Below are 20142 nucleotides of genomic sequence, written 5' to 3'. Positions count from 1 at the left end.
GGTGACCCAGAGAGGAAGGGAAACGCTTAGCCAGGAGGGGACAGAGGGATGCAGAAGTCCCCGAGGAGTGAACACCCAGTCCTTGCAAGTGAAGAGCAGGGGTGGCAGTTGCTGAGCTTGGTGTCTAGCAGAGTGAGGCCAGGTTTGAGTTACAGCTGTGGGACCCCCGTGCTGATACCCAGTTTTCTGTTTCTCAGTGGTGAACATACACCCCCTGCGGTTGGGTGGTTCCTCCATCCCTGGCTGGGTTCCAACCATATTGGGAGCAATGAACGACTCAGCTTTCCCTTAGAGGTGGTCTCATCATAACACTGTAAGCTGATCCCCTGCAAAGCAGAAAGCATGCTGACCCTTTGGGAAATGCAATCTTTCCTTGTTTAGAACCTAGGATTGAGTTTTCCCCCAACAGGATCGTGCCCAGAACAACTCCCAGTGAATGCATCATAAGAACCTATCAGAACCCATGTGCTTCTGACAAAGCCATCTTCTTCACTAACTGACCAGAGAAAGAAGATCCCAGTGGCTTAACACTCATTCCCATCTTCAACTTAAAAGACCATTAGAATGTTTCAGAAATCTGATGTGTTCCCAATCCCTTGGGCAAGGACAGTGAGAATTATTAATGCTAGGAGAATGGTAAAAAAAAAAAAAAAAAAAAAAAAGGGCATTGAATATGCGTCTTGGTTAACAGTTAACTGTTTTAGCTCATATATGCTGTTTTCTACATATGGTTTACTTATTTCATCACCTCTGGGAATAATAAAGAGGGATTAAGAGTACTCTTGGCAAAGCTGACTTTGGATAAAAGGAAGGAAGCCTGAGAGTGGGTAAATTAAGGAGCCGACTTCTCTGAGGAACCTGGATGCCTGAATAAAATCCACATGCTTAAGTTAGTACCTCCTGTTGAGCAGCGGTCCTCCCATTCCAGGTTATCCTTTCTGCAGTGAAGCTCAGAAACTACATGGAAGAATTCCATTCAGTGGGGGCTTGACTGCTGTAGGAGAATCTGAACAGTGTCTACTTTATATGACACTTCTGGATTGCAAACCACTTTGGTCACCCTTAATATACCATGAGGTAAAGTGTTATCACTATCCTCATTTTGTGGATGAGGAAGTTCAAGTATGGAGAATACACAGTGCCCAGAGTCACCAATCATTTCAGCGCAGAACTGAAGTGAGGTGAACAGTAACTGCGTTAGACAAGTATAGCTGAATTAGCGAATCACTCTGGCTTCAGTACTCCTATATCTATCATTAGATTGAGATGGCACTCCAAAAGAAAAGAAATAGAAAAAAGAAGAAAGAAATCACAAAGTAGGAAGCCTTGAGCTCTGTTCTACACTGCCCCTAAGTTCTGGCATTGAGCTGCTTCCAAGGCCTGTTTGCTACCTCTGGGGGCTCAAAGCCCTATGCTCTCATTGCCTTGAACACAGGTTCAGCTCCACATGACCCCATGGACTGTATCCTGCCAGGCTCTTCTGTCCATGGAATTTTCCAGGCAAGAATACTGGAGTGGATTGCCATTCCCTTCTCCAGGGGAACTTCCAGACCCAGGGATCAAACCTGGGTCTCCTGCATTGGAGGCAGATTCTTGATCGTCTGAGCCACTAGGGAAGCCCTCAACTCCACACAGACCAGTATGGCTCTGCAGTCACGGGCTGCACCCCAGGCTCCAATTGCCAACCCAGAGACACCACCGATTGGGCAGGTATCGGGGCTATGGCCATTATGATATCTCACAGACATGGAATTATGAACAACCTTCTAGGACTTTTTTCTTTTGTATTTTATTTTTCTAATTTTCTACAATGGGTAAGTGTTATTCAGGAAGAAAAAAAGTCAAATAGCCAATAACAATGGAGTCTAAGAACTAACAATGTTTAAGAAACATTTTGCCCCATGGAGACATCGATGGAAAGAGGGCAAACCCAGCCCACCAAGGTGACTGTGTTGAGGGACATCTGGAGCTTCTGTGACCATCAATTCAGGGGGGCTGGTTTAAAACTCTGTCCCCTTACTCAGTTACATAGCAGCTGGAAGAGAGCACAGAAGCCAACCCAGCTGTTATGCACCAACTACTTCTATCTGCGGTCAAATCACCCCATGACTCATCATTCTGCCCTGGAAAGGGCTGGACGAGTCCCTGGGAAAGACTGGTCCCTGGAGCAGAGGAAACATACTTTGAAGAACAGCTTCTCTTTAGTTACGAGAAGCAAGCAAACATCCCTCACAAATCACACCCAAGATGACCAGAGTGTTCTTCCTACTCCTTCCCTCCCCAGATACTCGAAAATCAGTTCGCTAATGCTCTCATCACTGACTCGATGGACTTGAGTTTGACCAAGCTCCGGGAGTTGGCGATGGACAGGGAAGCCTGGCTTTCTGCAGTTCATGGGGTGGCAAAGAATCAGACACGACTGAATGACTGAACTGAACTGAATGCGTTCAGAATAATCCAGGTGAAGAGTCCATTCTAAATGCCTCTGGCTGATGTACTTGATTTCACGTCCCTGAATCTGACTCAGGTAGGCAGCTTTGGAGCCCTAAGCAGCCCATCCTCCCACTAAATCAGGACAACTATGTGCAGTTCTTTAATCTCAGACCTCTCATCGTGACTGTGGGTGAATATTAAGATGTACAGCCCAGACTCAGAGTCTCAGGGCACCTTCTTTCCTCGTCAAAGGAAAGGCAAGCATTGGTAGGAGGAGCCGCTCACTCCCAACCAGAGAATATACCTGAATGGCACCAAGGCCCAGGGTGCCACATACAGACATGTGAAGCAGGAAGGCTTTGTCTTGATATGGTGGAGTCACTGAGTCTTTGTGACGTTGTGATCCTTGAAATGAAAAAGGTCTAGTTCTTAAAAGGCTGGGGCTTGCAGGAGGATTGAAGCCGGAACAGGTACACTTGAAATTTTCTCATACTTTGATGCCAGGGAAACACAGAACTCATGAAACCTACAGCCCCAACAAACAAGGAGTGGGGTGGGGGGACGGGGGCTGCTTGGAGCATATGAGCCTCTCTGAAGACAAATTCCTTAATTACTTTAGTTGATTGAAGTTGATGCAGAGGGAAAGGGGAAGTGAGTAGAGAGAAGGGAATAGCAAACAGAAGAAGTAACCCAAACTCTCAAGACGGGGAGAGAAAGAAGTAAGACCCTTTCCAGGCAGACACCCCACTTTCCTGAGTCCCCAGGGTCATAGGGCAAGAAACAGAAGCAGAAATAGGCCCTGGGATCAAGGCTGACTTGCATGGAGCTCAGAACACATACACAGTATAGGCTTTGTCTATACATCTGTAGGGAATTTGACCTTGATCTGGGGTGTGGGCTGGTGGGTAAGGCTGCTGACCGTGAAACCCACCAGAGGCTTGGGTCCTACTCTGACCTGGGGTGAGCAGGGTCTGAGCTAAAGAGGCTCGCAGATTGAGCCTCCTCCTTCCTCTCTTCCTGGTCTTCTTCCTCAGCCCTCACAGCATGACAGCTTCAGCAGGAGCTTGGGGTGGTATGTCTTCATCTGGGATCAAGTCCCTATGCTGGAGGGATCGAGGTCATCAGGGCGGTTCTCCCACAGCCAGGACTGGCCACCTGCTCAGGGCTTCCATCCTGTCTGTGTGGCCAGGCCTTTCCTGGCCCCGAGCAGACGCAGACCCAGAGTGTGTGCGTCTGTACCTTTCTGGCCCCGTGACCAAAAAAGCAGGTCCAAGCTCCTGCTCTGCTGATGGTGAGCTGAGCCCAGGTGGTTTCCTTCTCTCCTAGGAGTTCTCCTAAAATTTTAGGGACACTTCAAACGGATGCAGCAGGCTGTGTTAAAGGTCTGTTATAAAGATGACCTGATGCAAAGAGCCGACTCACTGGAAAAGACCCTGATGCTGGGAAAGATTGAGGGCAGGAGGAGAAGGGGGCAACAGAGGATGAGATGGTTGAATGGCATCACTGACTCAGTGGACACGAGTTTGAGCAAACTCTGGGAGACAGTGAAGGACAGGGGAGCCTGGTGTGCTGCAGTCCATGGGGTCACAAAGAGTCGGACACCACTTAGCGACTCAACAACAACAATAAAGATGAGCAGTCAGAGAGAGTGCTGGCAAGCACAGGATTTAAAAAAAAGGGGTATAAATCACAGGTTGGTGAACAGTACTGGTTCCTTAAGAAAAGTTTCTTAAGAAGAATTTAAGTGACTGTTTACAAATTGCCCTGTTTGGAATTTCTTTCTCCATTTTTCCACAACTGGGAACTAGCTGAAGTTCGAATCTGGTCACAAGCCCTGTGATCTGGTCACAGACAAGCCCTCTGCCCCAAACGAAGGCTGGTGGCCCCCACCTCTCCCTGCAGGTGGACCCCAGCCCAGAGGCCTGGAAGTGAGGCACGGGTCTCTCAATCTGAGATACTTCCCCTTACTTTTCCTCAAGCCCAAGTATGCCTTTCCCCTGAAGCGGGAAATTGAACTTTTCAAAGAAAATTATTTTTTAAAAATTCCCTAAACAATTGAAACACTGGGTTCTCCTGAAAATTCTCTCCTTTCTCATAGAATAAATCCTCTGTTTTTAAAAGTCATCCTTAGAGGTACAATTGGGAGCTAACAGCATTTCCCGCCGGGTCGTCTCCCAGCACCCCACGCACAGGGCACTCACACGTGAGCCTTTGTGAGGAAGCTGACCCGTGTCGCTAGCAAGGAAGTCTTGAGTAGTACACCCAGATCTGTGTCCAGGTGTGCATTGACACAAATGTACACAAAATGCACCAGAGATACACACACACAGAGACCCACACTCACACCCATCCGCGCATGTCAGATGCCCTATTTGGACGCGAACTGCACACATACACACACAGTCAAAAAGAGCAGATGAGGAGAGAGGCAGGACTTAGAGCCTGGTGGGTGGAAGAGTGAGAAGGGAAATGGTTCATAGGTGGGGAAAGGGGGGAGCTGGAGAGGAGATGGGGCAGAAGACAGGGAGATGAAACAGAGGGCACGGCTGGGGGGAAGGCTGCTGAGTGAGAGGCAAAGTGCCCAGAGCACATTCAGTTATGAAACAACTGAATCCTCGGCTATGCGGTGGACCCATGGCTGGACCGCTGGGGGAATTCACTCTTTGCCTCCCAGGGCTGCTCGGCCCCTGTGGGGTCACCGAGGTGACCACTGGCTGCTGCTGCCCACTCCTGCCAGCAGATCCCGTCCCATAGCTTTCACAACCCTCTGGCCGACATCACAGCTCGCCCACACCTGCAGTGCCAACGTGCTCCACCAAGCCTGGGACACTGGGCTGGACCGAGGCCACCTCTGCTTGGATGCTAGCCATCACAATGGTGATTTGGGGATTCATGGCCTTGAATATCAAGAGGGAAAGGACGAAGATGGCAAGAGTCAAGAGTTCTCTGTGAATTTACACAATATCATACAAATTGGAGCCCATGGGACATGGCGGCTCTCTCTGCATGGGACCCATTTTCTCTCGTCTGTACAGAGGTCACCCCTAGCAAAGGGGTGGATGTCCAGTGACAAAGGACAGCTTCCGTGATGGGAAGGGAAAGGTCTCGTTTGGTGTATGGACTTTATCCAGCGGTAACTGAGGCCACTCCCCTTCTCCCTCTTGATCTGTGCTCCCTTCTTTGCTCACGGCTTGTGTGCCCAGATGTGTCTTGAACTTCCAAAGTTAGGGGCCGAGTCCCGTGGCATCCCAGCCCCGGGATGTGCAGCACCACAGGTCCTCTGCCCAGTGCTTGCGTTCTTGGTTCTGCCCTCGGGGAATTTCAGCTGCACTAAAAATAATAGAAAAATGCAACACAAATGATAGAAATCCCACACTCAGAAAACACAGACGCGCACACACACAGCAGGGATGTCAAGCTGCAGAACTGGCACCCATAGAGGCCCACCTTGTTCCTGGGGCCTCCATCCTGGGCCAGGAAACCACCACAAATGATAGACAACAGTCATGATCCAGCAGTATTTTTAAAAGGTGAAAAGGAAAAAAAGGAAACCATCCAAAGTTGTTGCACACATACATGCACGCATACACACACACCAGAGGTTACTCCAAGGCTCCGATCTGCCCAGGGAGCGCAGGTTGGGTTCAGGGCAGGGCGGCCTCTTGTTTAACTGGGTGTAAGGCAGCTGGAAGGTAAGACTGGGCTTTCTGAGCATCCACAGAAGTGTCCTTTCATTGATGTGGGTCTTGCCTCTCAGCACGGCGTTCTCTCCCCATTCCCACCTCTGGAACTTCATCCAAAAGCTTGGCAGCAGAGAGAAAACTTCCTTTTGGTGTGTTTTCTCTTCCACTTTCTGGTGTGTCGCTGGTCGGCCAGGAAGGAAATCAGAACAGGAAGAGCAGGAGAAGAAAACGGTTCTGGAAATGGCCTTGAAGAACTGGTTACATTCTGTGAACTAAGGGCGTTGTTTCTCTGCAATATGATCAGGGTTGGGGTGGTGTCCCGTCCTGTCAGCTCAGGGGAGGGCATTTTCTTGTCTACATCTGTGCCACCCTGGACCACAGGCACCATCTCTTCCCAGCCTCCCCGCCTCCATGCCCCCGTCCTTGCGAGTGGTGGGAATTGGGACCCTGTCTTTAAGGGGTAATGCTCACGCTGTCCTCAAGAAACCACGGAGTCAGAAGTTACGGATCGATGGAAGAGCCACGTGAGGGGAATGCCTTCCCCCATCTCGGTGATGAGGCGACACAGAGTCCGGCGAGGTGTGGGTGCCTGAGCCGACCCCCACTCTGCCTTGGCACTGGCATTGTCTTGATTGAGCTTTGTCATATATATGTATATTATATATATATTTATATATATATATGTGTGTGGGTGTGAGTATGGGCTGCTTGTTTTAGCACACTGTCCCGTTCTCGGGTCTGGATTTGGGGCAGTTGGTCCTCGGGACAGGTTGGACAGAAGGGGCCAAGGTACAGAAGAATCCCGAGATCAGAGTGAGGCCCAGGCCCCCCCACGCACAGAACATGGACCATCCGTAGCCATGGCTGATGTCGTCGGGGAGTCCGTACAGGTAGCGGGGGTAACGTGACAGCTCAAAGTTGATCCCGGCCACACAGGTGCACAGTGAGATGATGCAGAAAGTTCCTGGAGGGGGAGGGGAGACACAGGGGAGGGGGGAGGGGCAGCAGAGAAGGGGAGGGGAAGGAGAGGAAGAGAGAGAGAGAAGGGAGGTTTATTACATTTTTTAATTTTCTTGAATAAGAAAAATGAAAAGATGCAGGTTAAGGGTAACCTGCTGACGAGATGGATATTTGGAAACATTCACAGAGAGGGGAATAGTATCAAGGCTGCCTCACGCTCTGATAACTGCCTGGTTTTGGACAAACTCAGGGCGTCTCTCTTTTGGGAGAATCCTAACAATAAATCACAGGCCAGTTTGTGTAGGGTGAAGTAAAGCAGAAGAGCATTCAGTTCATTTTTCAAAAGCATTTAAAATTCATTGTCTTTCTTTGGAGATGCAGAAAACACCCCCTTCTCTACTTCTTTAGAGAGAAAACATCTTTATTCCTTTCTTTTCCACATACAACGTCTTATACAACATTGGGTTTTCCTTTAATCCGTTTACCAACCAGTCGTCCAAATCCTGGAAGCCTTTTCCCGTAAGACAACATTCACCAAAGTGTTTTCCGTGGAACACCAAGCCTAGGAGAAAACTGCTTTACGACGAAGCAGAGGCAGTAACTCTGGGAAACTTTGTACGTGACTTCTCACCCACGAAGATGCATAATCCACAGTCAAGTGAGTTAACCTGTCCAACTTAGTCTTACGAGGTATTTCACAAACTTATTTTATGATGCTCCTTAAAACAAAACCAAAACATATTGCTTAGGAACTTTCCTCATGGTCTAATGGCTAACACTCCACACTCCCAATGCAGGGGGCCTGCATTCAATCCCTGGTCAGGGAACTAGATCCCACAGGCCCCAGCTAAAGATCCCATATGCTGCAACTAAGACTCGACACAGCCAAACAGAAGACAAAACAAACCAACCAAAAAAACTCAAGAAAAACAAAAACAAACAAGAAAGCCATTGCTCATATTAACCTCCAGTGAGAAGGCTGCTACAAGGGACAGAACATTATCAAAGAGAATCCTAAGCCCACTTTTAGCCAACAGAGATGTGATGTACCGAAAATGAGTTCAAGAGCTTTTCTTGATATTCCCTGTGTCTTGGTTTCTCTGTCACTGCAGATGGGACAGTAAAAGCCTGAAGAAATACGCAACGTTTGGGAAGGCTAGCTGGGGCCGATAGTACTGCAGGGGCCCAAGCACTTCAGTGGCGGTGATCTGCGTTTCCAAAGGTCACTAAGTCGGGAGCAGAGCAGAGGGCAGTGTAGAGGCAGGGAGTCCAGGGAGGACCCTGCTGTGTCAAGAGGAGAAAGGAGGAAGGCGCAGGCCAGGACTGATTTGCTGTTTAGTGGATGACGGTTGGAGAGGCAGCTAAAAGCAAAGCAGTGCATCAGAGGGGACTTGGCGTAAACGAAACTGTGTGGGGGAAGCATGTAGGTGTATGTGTTTGTCTGTGTAGCAACAGCCATCATGTACAAACACATACGGTACCATCACTTCTTGGAAAAACAGTGGGCCCAAACTTGGGAGGTTACAAAGCACCCAGGGTCCCTCCTGCTCTGCCCTGGGGTTCAGACAGAATTCTAAGTGGGTGCCCAGAGTGGATTACATCTCACCCCAGAACCTCTGAATCAGAATCTTGAGGGCCAGGATGGGGCGCTTTCCTTTCCAAAAGTTCCTCAGATGATTTCTGTTGACCAGCCTAGCGAGGAGACCCTGTGTGAGGCAGAGGTTCTGTGTATAACCTTGAGACATGGATCCAGGTGAGGGAAGAAGCAGAGGGGGTGAGGGAAGGAGACAGCGATGGGCTGGGAGAGCCAGAGCTGGAGAAGGCTCCATTTTGACACCAGTTTTCAAGAATCCAAATTCTTGAATACTTGGGCTTCAAGTACGCATTCAATTTCTGGTTTAGAAACCTGGTGTGCATGACATTGTTTATTAAAATTTAGATTTAGGAAAAGAAGTGGGGGAGAGAGAGAGACTGCATGTGTGTGTATGAGTGTGTGTGCATGCTGAGTTCAAATCTGAGCTGCCCTTGGGATGTTGAGGCTCTTGGGACCACAGGTTTGGGGCCTGGTAGAAATTTCTGAGCTAGAGACATGGACTGAGTCAACATCTTGTAAATTGAAGCTCTGGATGTGACTGAAGTCACCCAAGAGCTCTCTATAAACTGTACCTACACAGGATACTTTACAAAAGGGAGATGTTTCTTCTCATCAAATGGGGCGTAGTCCTGCTGATTAAGTCCAGTGATCTGTTCTGGGAGAGAAGGTCGACCTCAAGAAAATTGATCTTGACCTTATGATCTTTGCAAGTTGCCAGTAGCTGGTAAAACTTGAGGGACACTATTTCAAGGGTGTTCTGCAAGCAGAGATGGGAATACCAGACCACCTTACCTGCCTCCTGAAAAACCTGTATGCAGATAAAGAAGCAACAGTTAGAACTGGACATGGAACAACAGACTGGTTAAAAATTGGGAAAGGAGTATATTGAGGCTATATATTGTCACCCTGGTTATATGACTTGTATGCAGAGTACATCATTCAAAATGCTGGGCTGGATGAAGCACGAACTGGAATCAAGATTGCTGGGAGAAATATCAACAACTTCAGATTTGCAGATGATACTACTCTAATGGCAGAAGGCAAAGAGGAACTAAAGAGTCTCTTGATGAAGGTGAAAGGAGAGTGAAACAGGTGCCTTAAAACTCAACATTCAAAAGGTTAAGATCATGGCATCCAGTTCCATTACTTCATGGCAAATACATGGGGGAAAAGTGGAAACTATGGCAGATTTTGTTTTCTTGGGCTCCAAAATCACTGCAGATTGTAACCACAGACATGAAATTAAAAGATGCTTGCTCCTTGGAAGAAAAGCTGTGACCAACCTAGACAGCATATTAAAAAGCAGAGATATTACTTTGCCAACAAAGGTCTGTATAGTCAAAGCTATGGTTTTTCCAGTAGTCATGTACAGATGTGAGAGTTGGACCATAAAGAAAGCTGAGCACCAAAGAACTGATGCTTTTGAATTGTGGCGCTGGAAAAGACTCTTGAGAGTCCCTTGGACTCCAGGGAGATTGAACCAGTCAATCCTAAAGGAAATTAATCCCTGAATATTCATTGGAAGGACCAATGCTGGAGCTCCAAAACTTTGGTCACCTCATGTGAAGAGCCAACTCACTGGAAAAGATCCTGATGCTGGGAAAGATTGAGGGCAGGAGGAGAAGGGGACAACAGAGGATGAGATGGTTGGATGGCATCACCGACTCAATGGACATGAGTTTGAGCAAGCTCCAGGAGATACAGAAGAACAGAGGAGCCTGGCGTGCTGCAGTCCATAGGGTCTCAAAGAGACAGACATGACTTAGCAACTTAACAACAACAACTGCAAGCAGACTGGACAGGACAGAAAGAATGTGGTTGATAAATCAAGACCTAATGACTTAATTGCCACATAGACCTAATTACCTACCAATTGGACATGGCCCATTTTGTTGATAACATACATCTTATTGCTAAGCTGCTAAGTCACTTCAGTCGTGTCCAACTCTGTGCGACCTCATAGACCGTAGCACACCAGGCTTACCTACATCTTATTGCTATGTTAATAGGATTAGTTAGGGTATCTTCCTGCCTTCACGTCATGTCAGTTGTTCTGTGACTTGGCAACCTTTAAAAATTTCTGTGGTTTGTTAGCTTTTGTCAATATTCCCATAGGTGGGAAAAAACTGCGGGCTCTCACTCAAGATGGTCCATTACGCAGGTCATCTGTGCAACCTGTGGAGAAGTCCTGTGTGACAAAATGGGAAGAGGTGGGGAAGGATCTGTCAGCCCCCACAGACACGGGTGAGAAATTATATTTTTATGTGCTTCTGCAATTCTAAATTCAAGTTTGGAAAGATGTGCATTAATAACTGGAAATACAACCAAGTAGGCACCTGGTGGGTCCTCGGTTAACGGACTGAACGCAGGACATGTTGCCGCTGCTATTCTGATAGCTGAGATAACAATGTACTTTGATGGAGTCCCAGAGTGTCTGTGGGCTAAGAGGCCCAGATGGGCAAGGACCTGCCAGACTCAGTGTCCTAAGGTGACAAGTCCAACTCTCAGACCTGTGGGCCTGCGACCAGCTGGGGAGGGTGCGGTATAGAACTTCCACCCCCCGCCGCCACCACACCAACTCCCTGGGGTTCTCTGGGAAACTCACAGAGATTCTAAATGTCTCTGCTAGAAAACACACCTCAAATAAAGGGCGAGTGCTTCCCTGGTGGCTCAGAAGGTAAAGAATCTGCCTGCAATGCAGGAGACCCAGGTTCAATCATTGGGTGGGCAAGATCCCCTGGAGAAGAGAATGGCAACCAACGCCGGTATTCTTGCCTGGAGAATCCCATGGACAGAGGAGCCTGGCAGGCTACACTCCATGGGCTTGCAAAGAGTTGGATCATGACTGAGCAACTGAAACACACACACACACACACAGATGTTACAGCACTGGGGATCACAGCCTCTTTCCATTCACCCAAATACAGTGGTGCTTTGGGTAAATAATGAAACCTTCCTCTCACACAAGGAGCGGGCTCCAGCCTGGGTTATCTTATTTCTCAGGAGCACTTTCTGACTGATTAGTGAGGATCCAAGAAAGGCAAACGTTCTAATGCGTGGTCACATTTTCTCAATAATTTCCCCCATGTCTTGGGGTTTGAGCCTAATTCCAATCAGACTTTAAGACTAATTATAGTCACAGTTACCAATTAAGTGAAAAGAACTAGCTGAGCCCTTCCCTTGGGGGCAAGGCTCCACTGTGTACCCAGAGCTGGCTGCGGCACTGGCCAGGCAAGGAAGGACAGCAGAAATGCAGCTGCCAGATCTAAGGGACGTCAAGCCTGGGGAAGGCAGGTTAGCTGCGATGAGGCGGAAGGAGGGGAACATTCCTGAGGCTGCGGGCCCCACGGTGTGCCCGACAGCCGATCAGCAAACATCTGTTGAACTTCTCTGTTTGTACCAAGCATTATGCTAGATGTTACAGGGATAAAAGGGAGAATAAGATAGGATCGCTGTTCTTGAGAATTCTTAATTAAATCTAAAATAAAAAGATGATGAAAAAAAATCTTATAATCTCGTTGGGGATAGGAGACAGACGTAAATGAAAAGCTGAGGATGAAGTGGAAATAGCGCCAGACGGGGGATTAAAGGGCCTGAGTTTAGCATCCGCTCTGAACAGCTGGTACCCTCATTGGTAAATCAGGGAGCTGGAGCAGATAGCTAGAAGGTCCCTCCTATATCGAGTCATCTTTAGGAAAAGAAGGAAAAATACCCAGAAGTAAATGGTGAGACAACTATGCTGGGCCAGGGGAGGTTTCCCAGAGGAATCAGGGTCTTGAAGAAGGAGCAGGGTGTCTGCAGGCAGTAAACAGAAGGGGGTCCTCACCTGGCCTAGAGAGCATCCTTCCTTCAGTCCCAGGGCCCCAGGGTCCTGGTCTCTAAGCCTGAGTTGAGAAGGCATGTCTGCATCCCATTCCCATCACACCTCTGACTTCTGAAATGCTCACCGCCGTCCTTCCTGCCAGGCTTTCATCACTTCCCACTGAACCTCTGTAGCAGATCAGTGATGCCCCACCTTCTTCTTCCAGCCATATATAAAAAAATTTAAATCCCACCTCTTTACCCTGCCTGTATGGCCTCACCTGGGTGGATGCTTCCTACCTCCTTGACCTCATCTCTCAGCTTGACCCCCCAGAGTCCCAGTACGCCGGTCACAGGAGAAAACATTCTGTGACTCAAACAGGCTAAGCCTGTCCTCACCCCAGGGCCTGTGCCCTTGCTGCTCTCTCACTAAAATGGCGTTCTTCTTGAGATCTTCTGGGGTCTCAACTCCAGTTCCATCCTCTCAGAGAGACCCTCTCTGGCCCTCTCCTAAAGCAGTCCCTCCTCCAGGGATTTTCAAACCATGTGCCACGGCAGTGCCTCTGGAGCTGCCCCTGGGAAGCAAGAGGGAGTAAAAGAGACTCCCAGCCCTCTCTCCTCCCTTTGGCCAGGACGAGCCCTGCTCTGATCTGTTTCCATGTGAAGTTTCATTTGATCTAAACATTTTTGAAAAGCACTAACCTTGTCCATTCACAAGGGGCCTGTCATTATGGGAACTGTGCTTTGGACAGCAAAGTTCAATGTCCCTTCTATTAGTTTCAAGTCCATGCCTTTGGCAGAAATAGCTAATCAATCTCAACCCTCATTCCTGCTGGTCCTGGATGGGGCCTCAGACTCTTACTCAGCCATGCCCTCCAGGCGGCCGACCCTAACTGGTCAGTTGTAGCTAGTCAAAAGAAGAAATGAAATCTAATTACCCTTCTGGCACCAAGACTCTCACTCATTTGGACTCAGAGTTCAGGGAGCCCAGTTAGATGAGAACACCACCACCCCAGATTCCCACAGCCTGGCAGTTGGTGCTAACAAGACTTGCTGACACATATGGGTCCTCCAGACCTCTCTAGAGTCCCTCCTCGCAAATTCCACTTGCGGGCGGGAAGGCAGGACCAAGGGGTGTAACGGTGACCTCTGTAAACATAAATGCTTGCTCTTGATTCACACACAGTATCTGCTTCCCTGGATGACCAGCCCCACCTGGAGCATGATCAGGAATCACACCCACAATGTCACCTGGCAACCTATGGCCTGGCCCCGGTCATTCTTGTCTGCTGGTCCCGCCAGCACCTGGCTGGAAGGGGAGAGGATGGGATCACCACATCGTGCCTCCAGTCCCCTTAGCATCCCCACTCTAGACACAGATAAGGCTTAGTGAGGGTGAGACAGAGGAAACAGCTTTCATGTCCAGACGGCCGACTCCTGTTTCAATACCAAGTACAGCTTTCTCACCACCCCCTTCGCTGTGCAGCCATCTCTAATTAATGGCTCTCTGATCGCCAGATACCAGATTCTAGCTTTCTCCCTACTTTTAGTTTCCTGGCTGTTTGACAACTTCTTCCTGCTAGGCTGTCTCTTCTCTGCGTTTCCAAGCTGTCCCTCGATCCAAGCTTGGTCCCCTCTCCCTCGAGGTCCCTCTCTATTTCCTCCTCTGTCTTCTCAGGCTTGGGGCTCCCCCAGTTCTCCTTGGACCCCACATCCTTTCTGGCCACTTCACCCACTCCTCCAACTTGAACCACCACCAGAACATGACTGAGTCACAGGATTATATACTAGTCTGTGGTATCACACATTATGCAAAGATGTGTCTTAATCCCCAGGGGACATGTATGTTCCAGGTACTTGCTTGGCTACACAGATTCCCAGTGCTTCCTCCATAATCTTTAAGTTTCTGACTTTTTTTCTTTCAAAGTCCTTCTTCCTTAGCAGGGTGATAAACCATCCCAGCTTGTCTGGGAGTTGTTGGGTAGAGGGTGTGTCCCTGGGAAGTCTGAGTTCTGGTCCTAAAATGAGAAAGACCTGGGCTAAGTGGGACACACTGGTCACCCTTCCTACAGGTTCCCTCCTGCCCTGCACCCTAGGACCCATCAGTGATACTCCACTGACTACAACAATGAATCCTCGCTTGTAAGTTGCGTGTGTGCTAAGTTGCTTCAGTTCCGTTCAGTCGCTCAGTCATGTCTGACTCTTTGCGACCCCATGAATCGCAGCACGCCAGGCCTCCCTGTCCATCACCAACTCCCAGAGTTCACTCAGATTCACGTCCATCGAGTCAGTGATGCCATCCAGCCATCTCATCCTCGGTCGTCCCTTTCTTGTTCTGCCCCTAATCCCTCCCAGCATCAGAGTCTTTTCCAATGAGTCAACTCTTCGCATGAGGTGGCCAAAGTACTGGAGCTTCAGCTTTAGCATCATTCCTTCCAAAGAACACCCAGGGTTGATCTCCTTCAGAATGGACTGGTTGGATCTCCTTGCAGTCCAAGAGACTCTCAAGAGTCTTCTCCAACACCACAGTTCGAAAGCATCAATTCTTTGGCGCTCAGCCTTCTTCACAGTCCAACTCTCACATCCATACATGACCACAGGAAAAACCATAGCCTTGACTAGACGCACCTTAGTTGGCAAAGTAATGTCTCTGCTTTTGAATATGCTATCTAGGTTGGTCACAACTTTCCTTCCAAGGAGTAAGTGTCTTTGAATTTCATGGCTGCAGTCACCATCTGCAGTGATTTTGGAGCCCCCCAAAATAAAGTCTGACACTGTTTCCACTGTTTTCCCATCTATTTCCCATGAAGTGATGGGACCGGATGCCATGATCTTCATTTTCTGAATGTTGAGCATTCTTTGGGACCCTATGGACTGTCGCCCACCAGGCTCCTCTGTCCACAGAATTCTCTAGGCAAGAATACTGGAGTGGGTTGCCATGCCCTCCTCCAGATGATCATCCTAACCCAGGCATTGAACATGGGTCTCTTAAGTCTCCTACATTGGCAAGTGGGTTCTTTACCACTAGCGCCACCTGGGACTCCTCACTTGGTAAGTTACAGAAAACCTAATGCCTGAAGCACAGAAACTTGGATCTCTGGATGGGTTGCCATGTTAAGAAATGCCAGACTGGGAGATCATCGTTTTGGGGCAGTTAATTCTCTTGCAACCGTGAAATGTCACCAGGGAGCACTTATTCTGCAGCCCCCAAATGGTTTGAACCCAGTACCACCTGGAAGGCTGATAACTAGGGTATTTTTAAGCTGATATTCAGAGCTCTGGCATCACCTCCTGCTCAGGCCACTTCGGAGCAGAGGCTGCAGGTATGTAAGGCGGCTGGGATGGGGCTTCCTGTGCAGCTGCTGCTTTAGCATCCACAGGAGGAGAGAGGAGAACGCTCCCTTCAGGGATTGTCAGAGAAGCCTCAGCAAGAACCCCACAGCCATGGACCCTGTGGAGAAATAGCATTGAAATTGCAGCCTCGGGCCAGGCAGTGGAAGTGCTCTTACTAATTCAAGAAGCCATCGCCTAGGAAACCGAGGGCCTGGTGAAGGTTCTCTCAGGAATGCAGGGTGGTCTCATACTGCGTGCACAGGCATTTTTCCCAAATAGCTATTCCTTCTGTGACCAAGTTGCACCCAAAATTTCACTGGAGTAGAATTTCTGCAGCTTTCCAGGGCCAGAAATCCATCTGGGCGACATTTTCTGCTCTTGGGATAAGGAGTGATGTATATCTCTGACCCCTGTGGGGCGCCTTGTGGCTATGGCACTCAGAGCACCTCTGTCCTGACCCCAGTCTGTGCCAGTGTGCCTTTGTGGGCATGTGTGTCAGGGAGGTCAGGGAGCAGCCCCAGGCCTCCCTAAGACCCTCCCCCTTCCGCCCCTCTCTGATCTGGAAATCTGTAAAAAAGCAAATCAGCAAACAGAAGAAGGTTCCCTCCTCCTCTCACCGTGCTCTGCATCCCGGGAAGCTGATGTACACAAACCCTTCCTCTGCTTAGATGAAACGCCTCAGCAGCATTTGGCTCTCGAGAGCGCTTTATAGCTTTGCTCAGACCTGCATGGAATATAAATCACTGCTGAATTATATACCATTGCGTCAGCATCAGCCAGCAGGCAGGTCACATGGGGCTTTACAGCCAAGGTGCCTTCGGGGTTCACTGGGATGAGGCAGGGGGTGGTGACAGGCTCCGAGGGACAACGCGCTGCAGGGGATGGGGCCCTGAGTTAGGACAGCACGATCCATCGTTCTCCACACCCTGCAGTTGCTCTGGGCAGAGTCGCTGCATGAATGCCACCACACCCCTGGGGCAAGCAGCGTCTGGATCCCCAGGGCTGTGTCTGCACGCTGCAAGGCAGGTCTCCATCCAGGCATGATGGTGCCACAGTCATCCACATCCCCAACTCAAGAGATGAAAGGGACTGGCTGGTTCAGCTGGGTTGCCATTGGCTGTAAAGAAAAGTTTCTACATTCCTATAATATGACTTGGAGCTTCATTCCATGGTTTTTCCGTATCTCCAGGGTGGCCACCAAATCTGGAAACACAGGGGTCATGGACTGAATCGAATCCTCATAAATTATTGAAGACTTAATCCCTCAATATTTCAGAATGTGACTGTATTTGGAGATAGGCCTGTTGAAGAGCTAATTAAGTTAAAATGAGACTCTTAGGGTGGGTTGTCAGCCAATCTGGGCACTAGAAGTAAAGAATCCTCCTGCCAGTGCAGGAGCTGCAGGAGACGGGGGTTCGATCCCTGGATCGGGAAGCTGACCTAGAGAAGGAAATGGCAACCCACTCCAGTCTTCTGGCCTGGGAAATCCCAGTCCACGGGGTCAAAAGAGTTGGACGCAACGGAGTGCCAGCACCAGGCGTAAGCCACTGTGGCTGGAGTCTTTGTAAGAAGAGATTAGGACATAAAAAGAGACACCAGACAGCCACGTGCACAAAGTGAAGACCACGGGAAGAGCGGCAAGAGGGAGGCCGTCCCGCAGGGCTAGGAGGGAAGCATCAGAGACCTTGATCCTGGACTTCCAGCTTCCAGAATTGTGTGAAAATGAATTTCTCTTGTTTAAGCTACCCAGTGTGTGGTTTTTGTTTTGTTGTTTTGGCAGCACGTGTGATCTGAGACAACATGCCTGCTAAATCGCTTCAGTGGTGTCCGACTCTTTGTGACCCTGTGGACTCTAGCCCATCAGGCTCCTCTGTCTCTGATACAACAGGTGAAGATATAATAATTGGTTTATTAACAGAATGTCTACTATACATGATAAAATAAGGCTATGTTATCAGACTTGGGCTTCCCTTGTAGCTCAGTCGGTAAAGAATCTGCCTGCAGTGTAGGAGACCTGGGTTCAATCCCTGGGTCGGGGAGATCCCCTGGAGAAGGAAATGGCAACCCACTCCAGTATCCTTGCCTGGAAAATCTCATGGACAGAGGAGCCTGGTGGGCAGCAGTCTATGGGGTCGCAAAGAGTTGGGCATGACTGAGTGACTAACACTTACTTACCAGGCTTGATGGCTACCCGGTAGCTGAAACAGGCGTCTAAACCCAGCCATGCAAAATGATAGCTGCTGGGCATCAGGTGGATTCTTCTCCATCTCGTCTCCCTCATCTAGGTGTTGATATTTACTCCCACTCAATCCCATCAAAACACTTATTCTTCTGGGTGTATGTTAGATTTGATCACAAGTTCACTGGTGACCTCTACACCCAAGACAGAGCCTTTTCTTTCTTGGGAAGAGAGTGTCAGTGGGTTCAAATGTCAGGATGGGAACTGACTAAGGTCAGACCACCACTGTCCCGTCTCCTATACTGGACTCTGCCATTTCCACCCTCTGACCAGTCTGCATAGAGTCCTAGCAGCTGTCCTGGCCCTTTTCCTTCATGGCCCAATCTAAGTCCCGAATCTCCCAAGAAGTCTTCTCTGAGTGTGCCTGGCATGAGACGGTCCACATTTGTTTCAGAATCCTTGAAACATTTTCGGTCCGGAACAGGCAATCCGACAATTAGCTATAGGAACCTTCTCTTGTTCCCTGTTTTAGCTTCTGTTCAGCTACACTGTAACTTCCTCCAGAGCTGGCAGGGCAGCAACGTCTCCTTTTGTATTACACACGGCTCTGTGCAGTTAATCCATATCACTGGAGGAAACAGCTATGGAACTTTTAAGTGAAAATATGGACTTGGAAAGACAGAAGGGAATAAAAGAGATACCATGGTTGGCCCTCCCACTCTCCTTTCTCCTAAATCATTTTGTGGATGGTGAAGTGTGTGTGTGTGTGTGTGTGTGTGTGTGTGTGCATGCCCACACATGTCTGTGCCTCCCTACCTTGTGTTTCAATGGGTACCTTGGATTTCAGGAAGCATTTTTGTTTCTATAGAAATTCAGCCTCAGAATAATACCCTCTCTGCAGGATTATTTTGCAGAGCCATAATAATAAATGTGGAAAAGCTTAGAGAAGTTAAAATTGCTTTCTATAGGTAAGGTATAATATTAGAAAGGGAAAACTTTAAGTAAGGGCGAAGAAAAATTGTTCTGAAGGACAAGAAAATTTGTGCTCACCGCTTTTCATCTTCATCACCTGCTCCATTCTCTCCCGGCCCCGTCGAAGGGCAAGTGCCGAACCGGGCAGCGCTTGTTCTCAGCAGAGACCAGACAAAGTGCTCACTCACAACCCTTAGTTTTGTGCATTTTGTTGGAACTCAAACCATGGGATCTGGAAGATCTCAGAATACAGTCCTGAGACCCATCTTGGTAAGAGAACTTATCTTGGGGCTCAGAGTGGTTTCAGATCCACCAGGGGTTACATCCTGACATTGGTGGGTTTGCAGCGAAGCTTGTGCTCAACCAGGAGGGGTAAAAGGAAGCAGCCCTCACAGAAGGGTTGGAAATCGCTAGGTGACATGAGGTGGGAAGCTTTTATGAGTGCTATAGAAGCTCTGACCCTGGTTTCTCTGGAATGCAAAGGCAGCATTTATAGCTATCCCATTTACTAAATTATAAAATTCATTTATTAAACACCTATTGCCTAAGGGACTGAGAGACTATATCTTGCTGTTTTTAGTCTACACAGAACACTTTCCCTTCTTTCTTCTTTTTTTTTTTTTTAAAGTATTTATTTATTTGGCTGCACCAGGACTTAGTTGCAGCATGTGGGATCTAGTTCCCCGACCAGGGATTGAACCTGGGTTCCCTGCACTGGGAGCATGGGGTCTTAGCCACTGGACTACCAGGCAAGTGCCCCTTCTTTCTTCTTTTGTTAAAACATCACCACCATTCTTTCTCCCAAGGAAGCCATTCTGTGATCAAAATGATTAAATTCAGGCAGATGCACTTAACTTAAGCCAAGCCTCAGTTTCTGTATCTTCTGTACCTCTTGAAGTTGCTGTGAGGTTACATATATTTATGCAAATCATATATTTACAAATCCCATAAATTATGTAATTCATAAAAGTTATGACCAACCTAGATAGCATATTCAAAAGCAGAGACGTTACTTTGCCAACAAAGGTCCGTCTAGTCAAGGCTATGGTTTTTCCAGTAGTCATGTATGGATATGAGAGTTGGACTGTGAAGAAGGCTGAGCGCCGAAGAATTGATGCTTTTGAACTGTGGTGTTGGAGAAGACTCTTGAGAGTCCCTTGGACTGCAAGGAGATCCAACCAGTCCAT

General features: G+C 48.5%; 1 protein-coding gene across 1 annotated transcript in view; it reads right to left on the bottom strand.

Moving 5' to 3' along the window:
• Nucleotides 1-6829: 6829 nt before the first annotated feature.
• Nucleotides 6830-20142, bottom strand: part of TMEM178B (transmembrane protein 178B) — a 399615-nt gene continuing 386302 nt past the window's right edge. Inside the window, exon 4 of the mRNA XM_068973481.1 lies at nt 6830-7080. Coding sequence (XP_068829582.1) covers nt 6830-7080 — 251 coding nt within the window. The remainder of the gene's footprint in view (nt 7081-20142) is intronic.

The sequence above is a fragment of the Capricornis sumatraensis genome, chromosome 5 (genome assembly GCF_032405125.1).
Source record: "Capricornis sumatraensis isolate serow.1 chromosome 5, serow.2, whole genome shotgun sequence".
NCBI classification, from domain to species: Eukaryota; Metazoa; Chordata; class Mammalia; order Artiodactyla; family Bovidae; genus Capricornis; species Capricornis sumatraensis.
The sequence above is the reverse complement of the archived record's forward strand: the minus strand, read 5'-3'. Positions and strand labels throughout refer to the sequence as shown.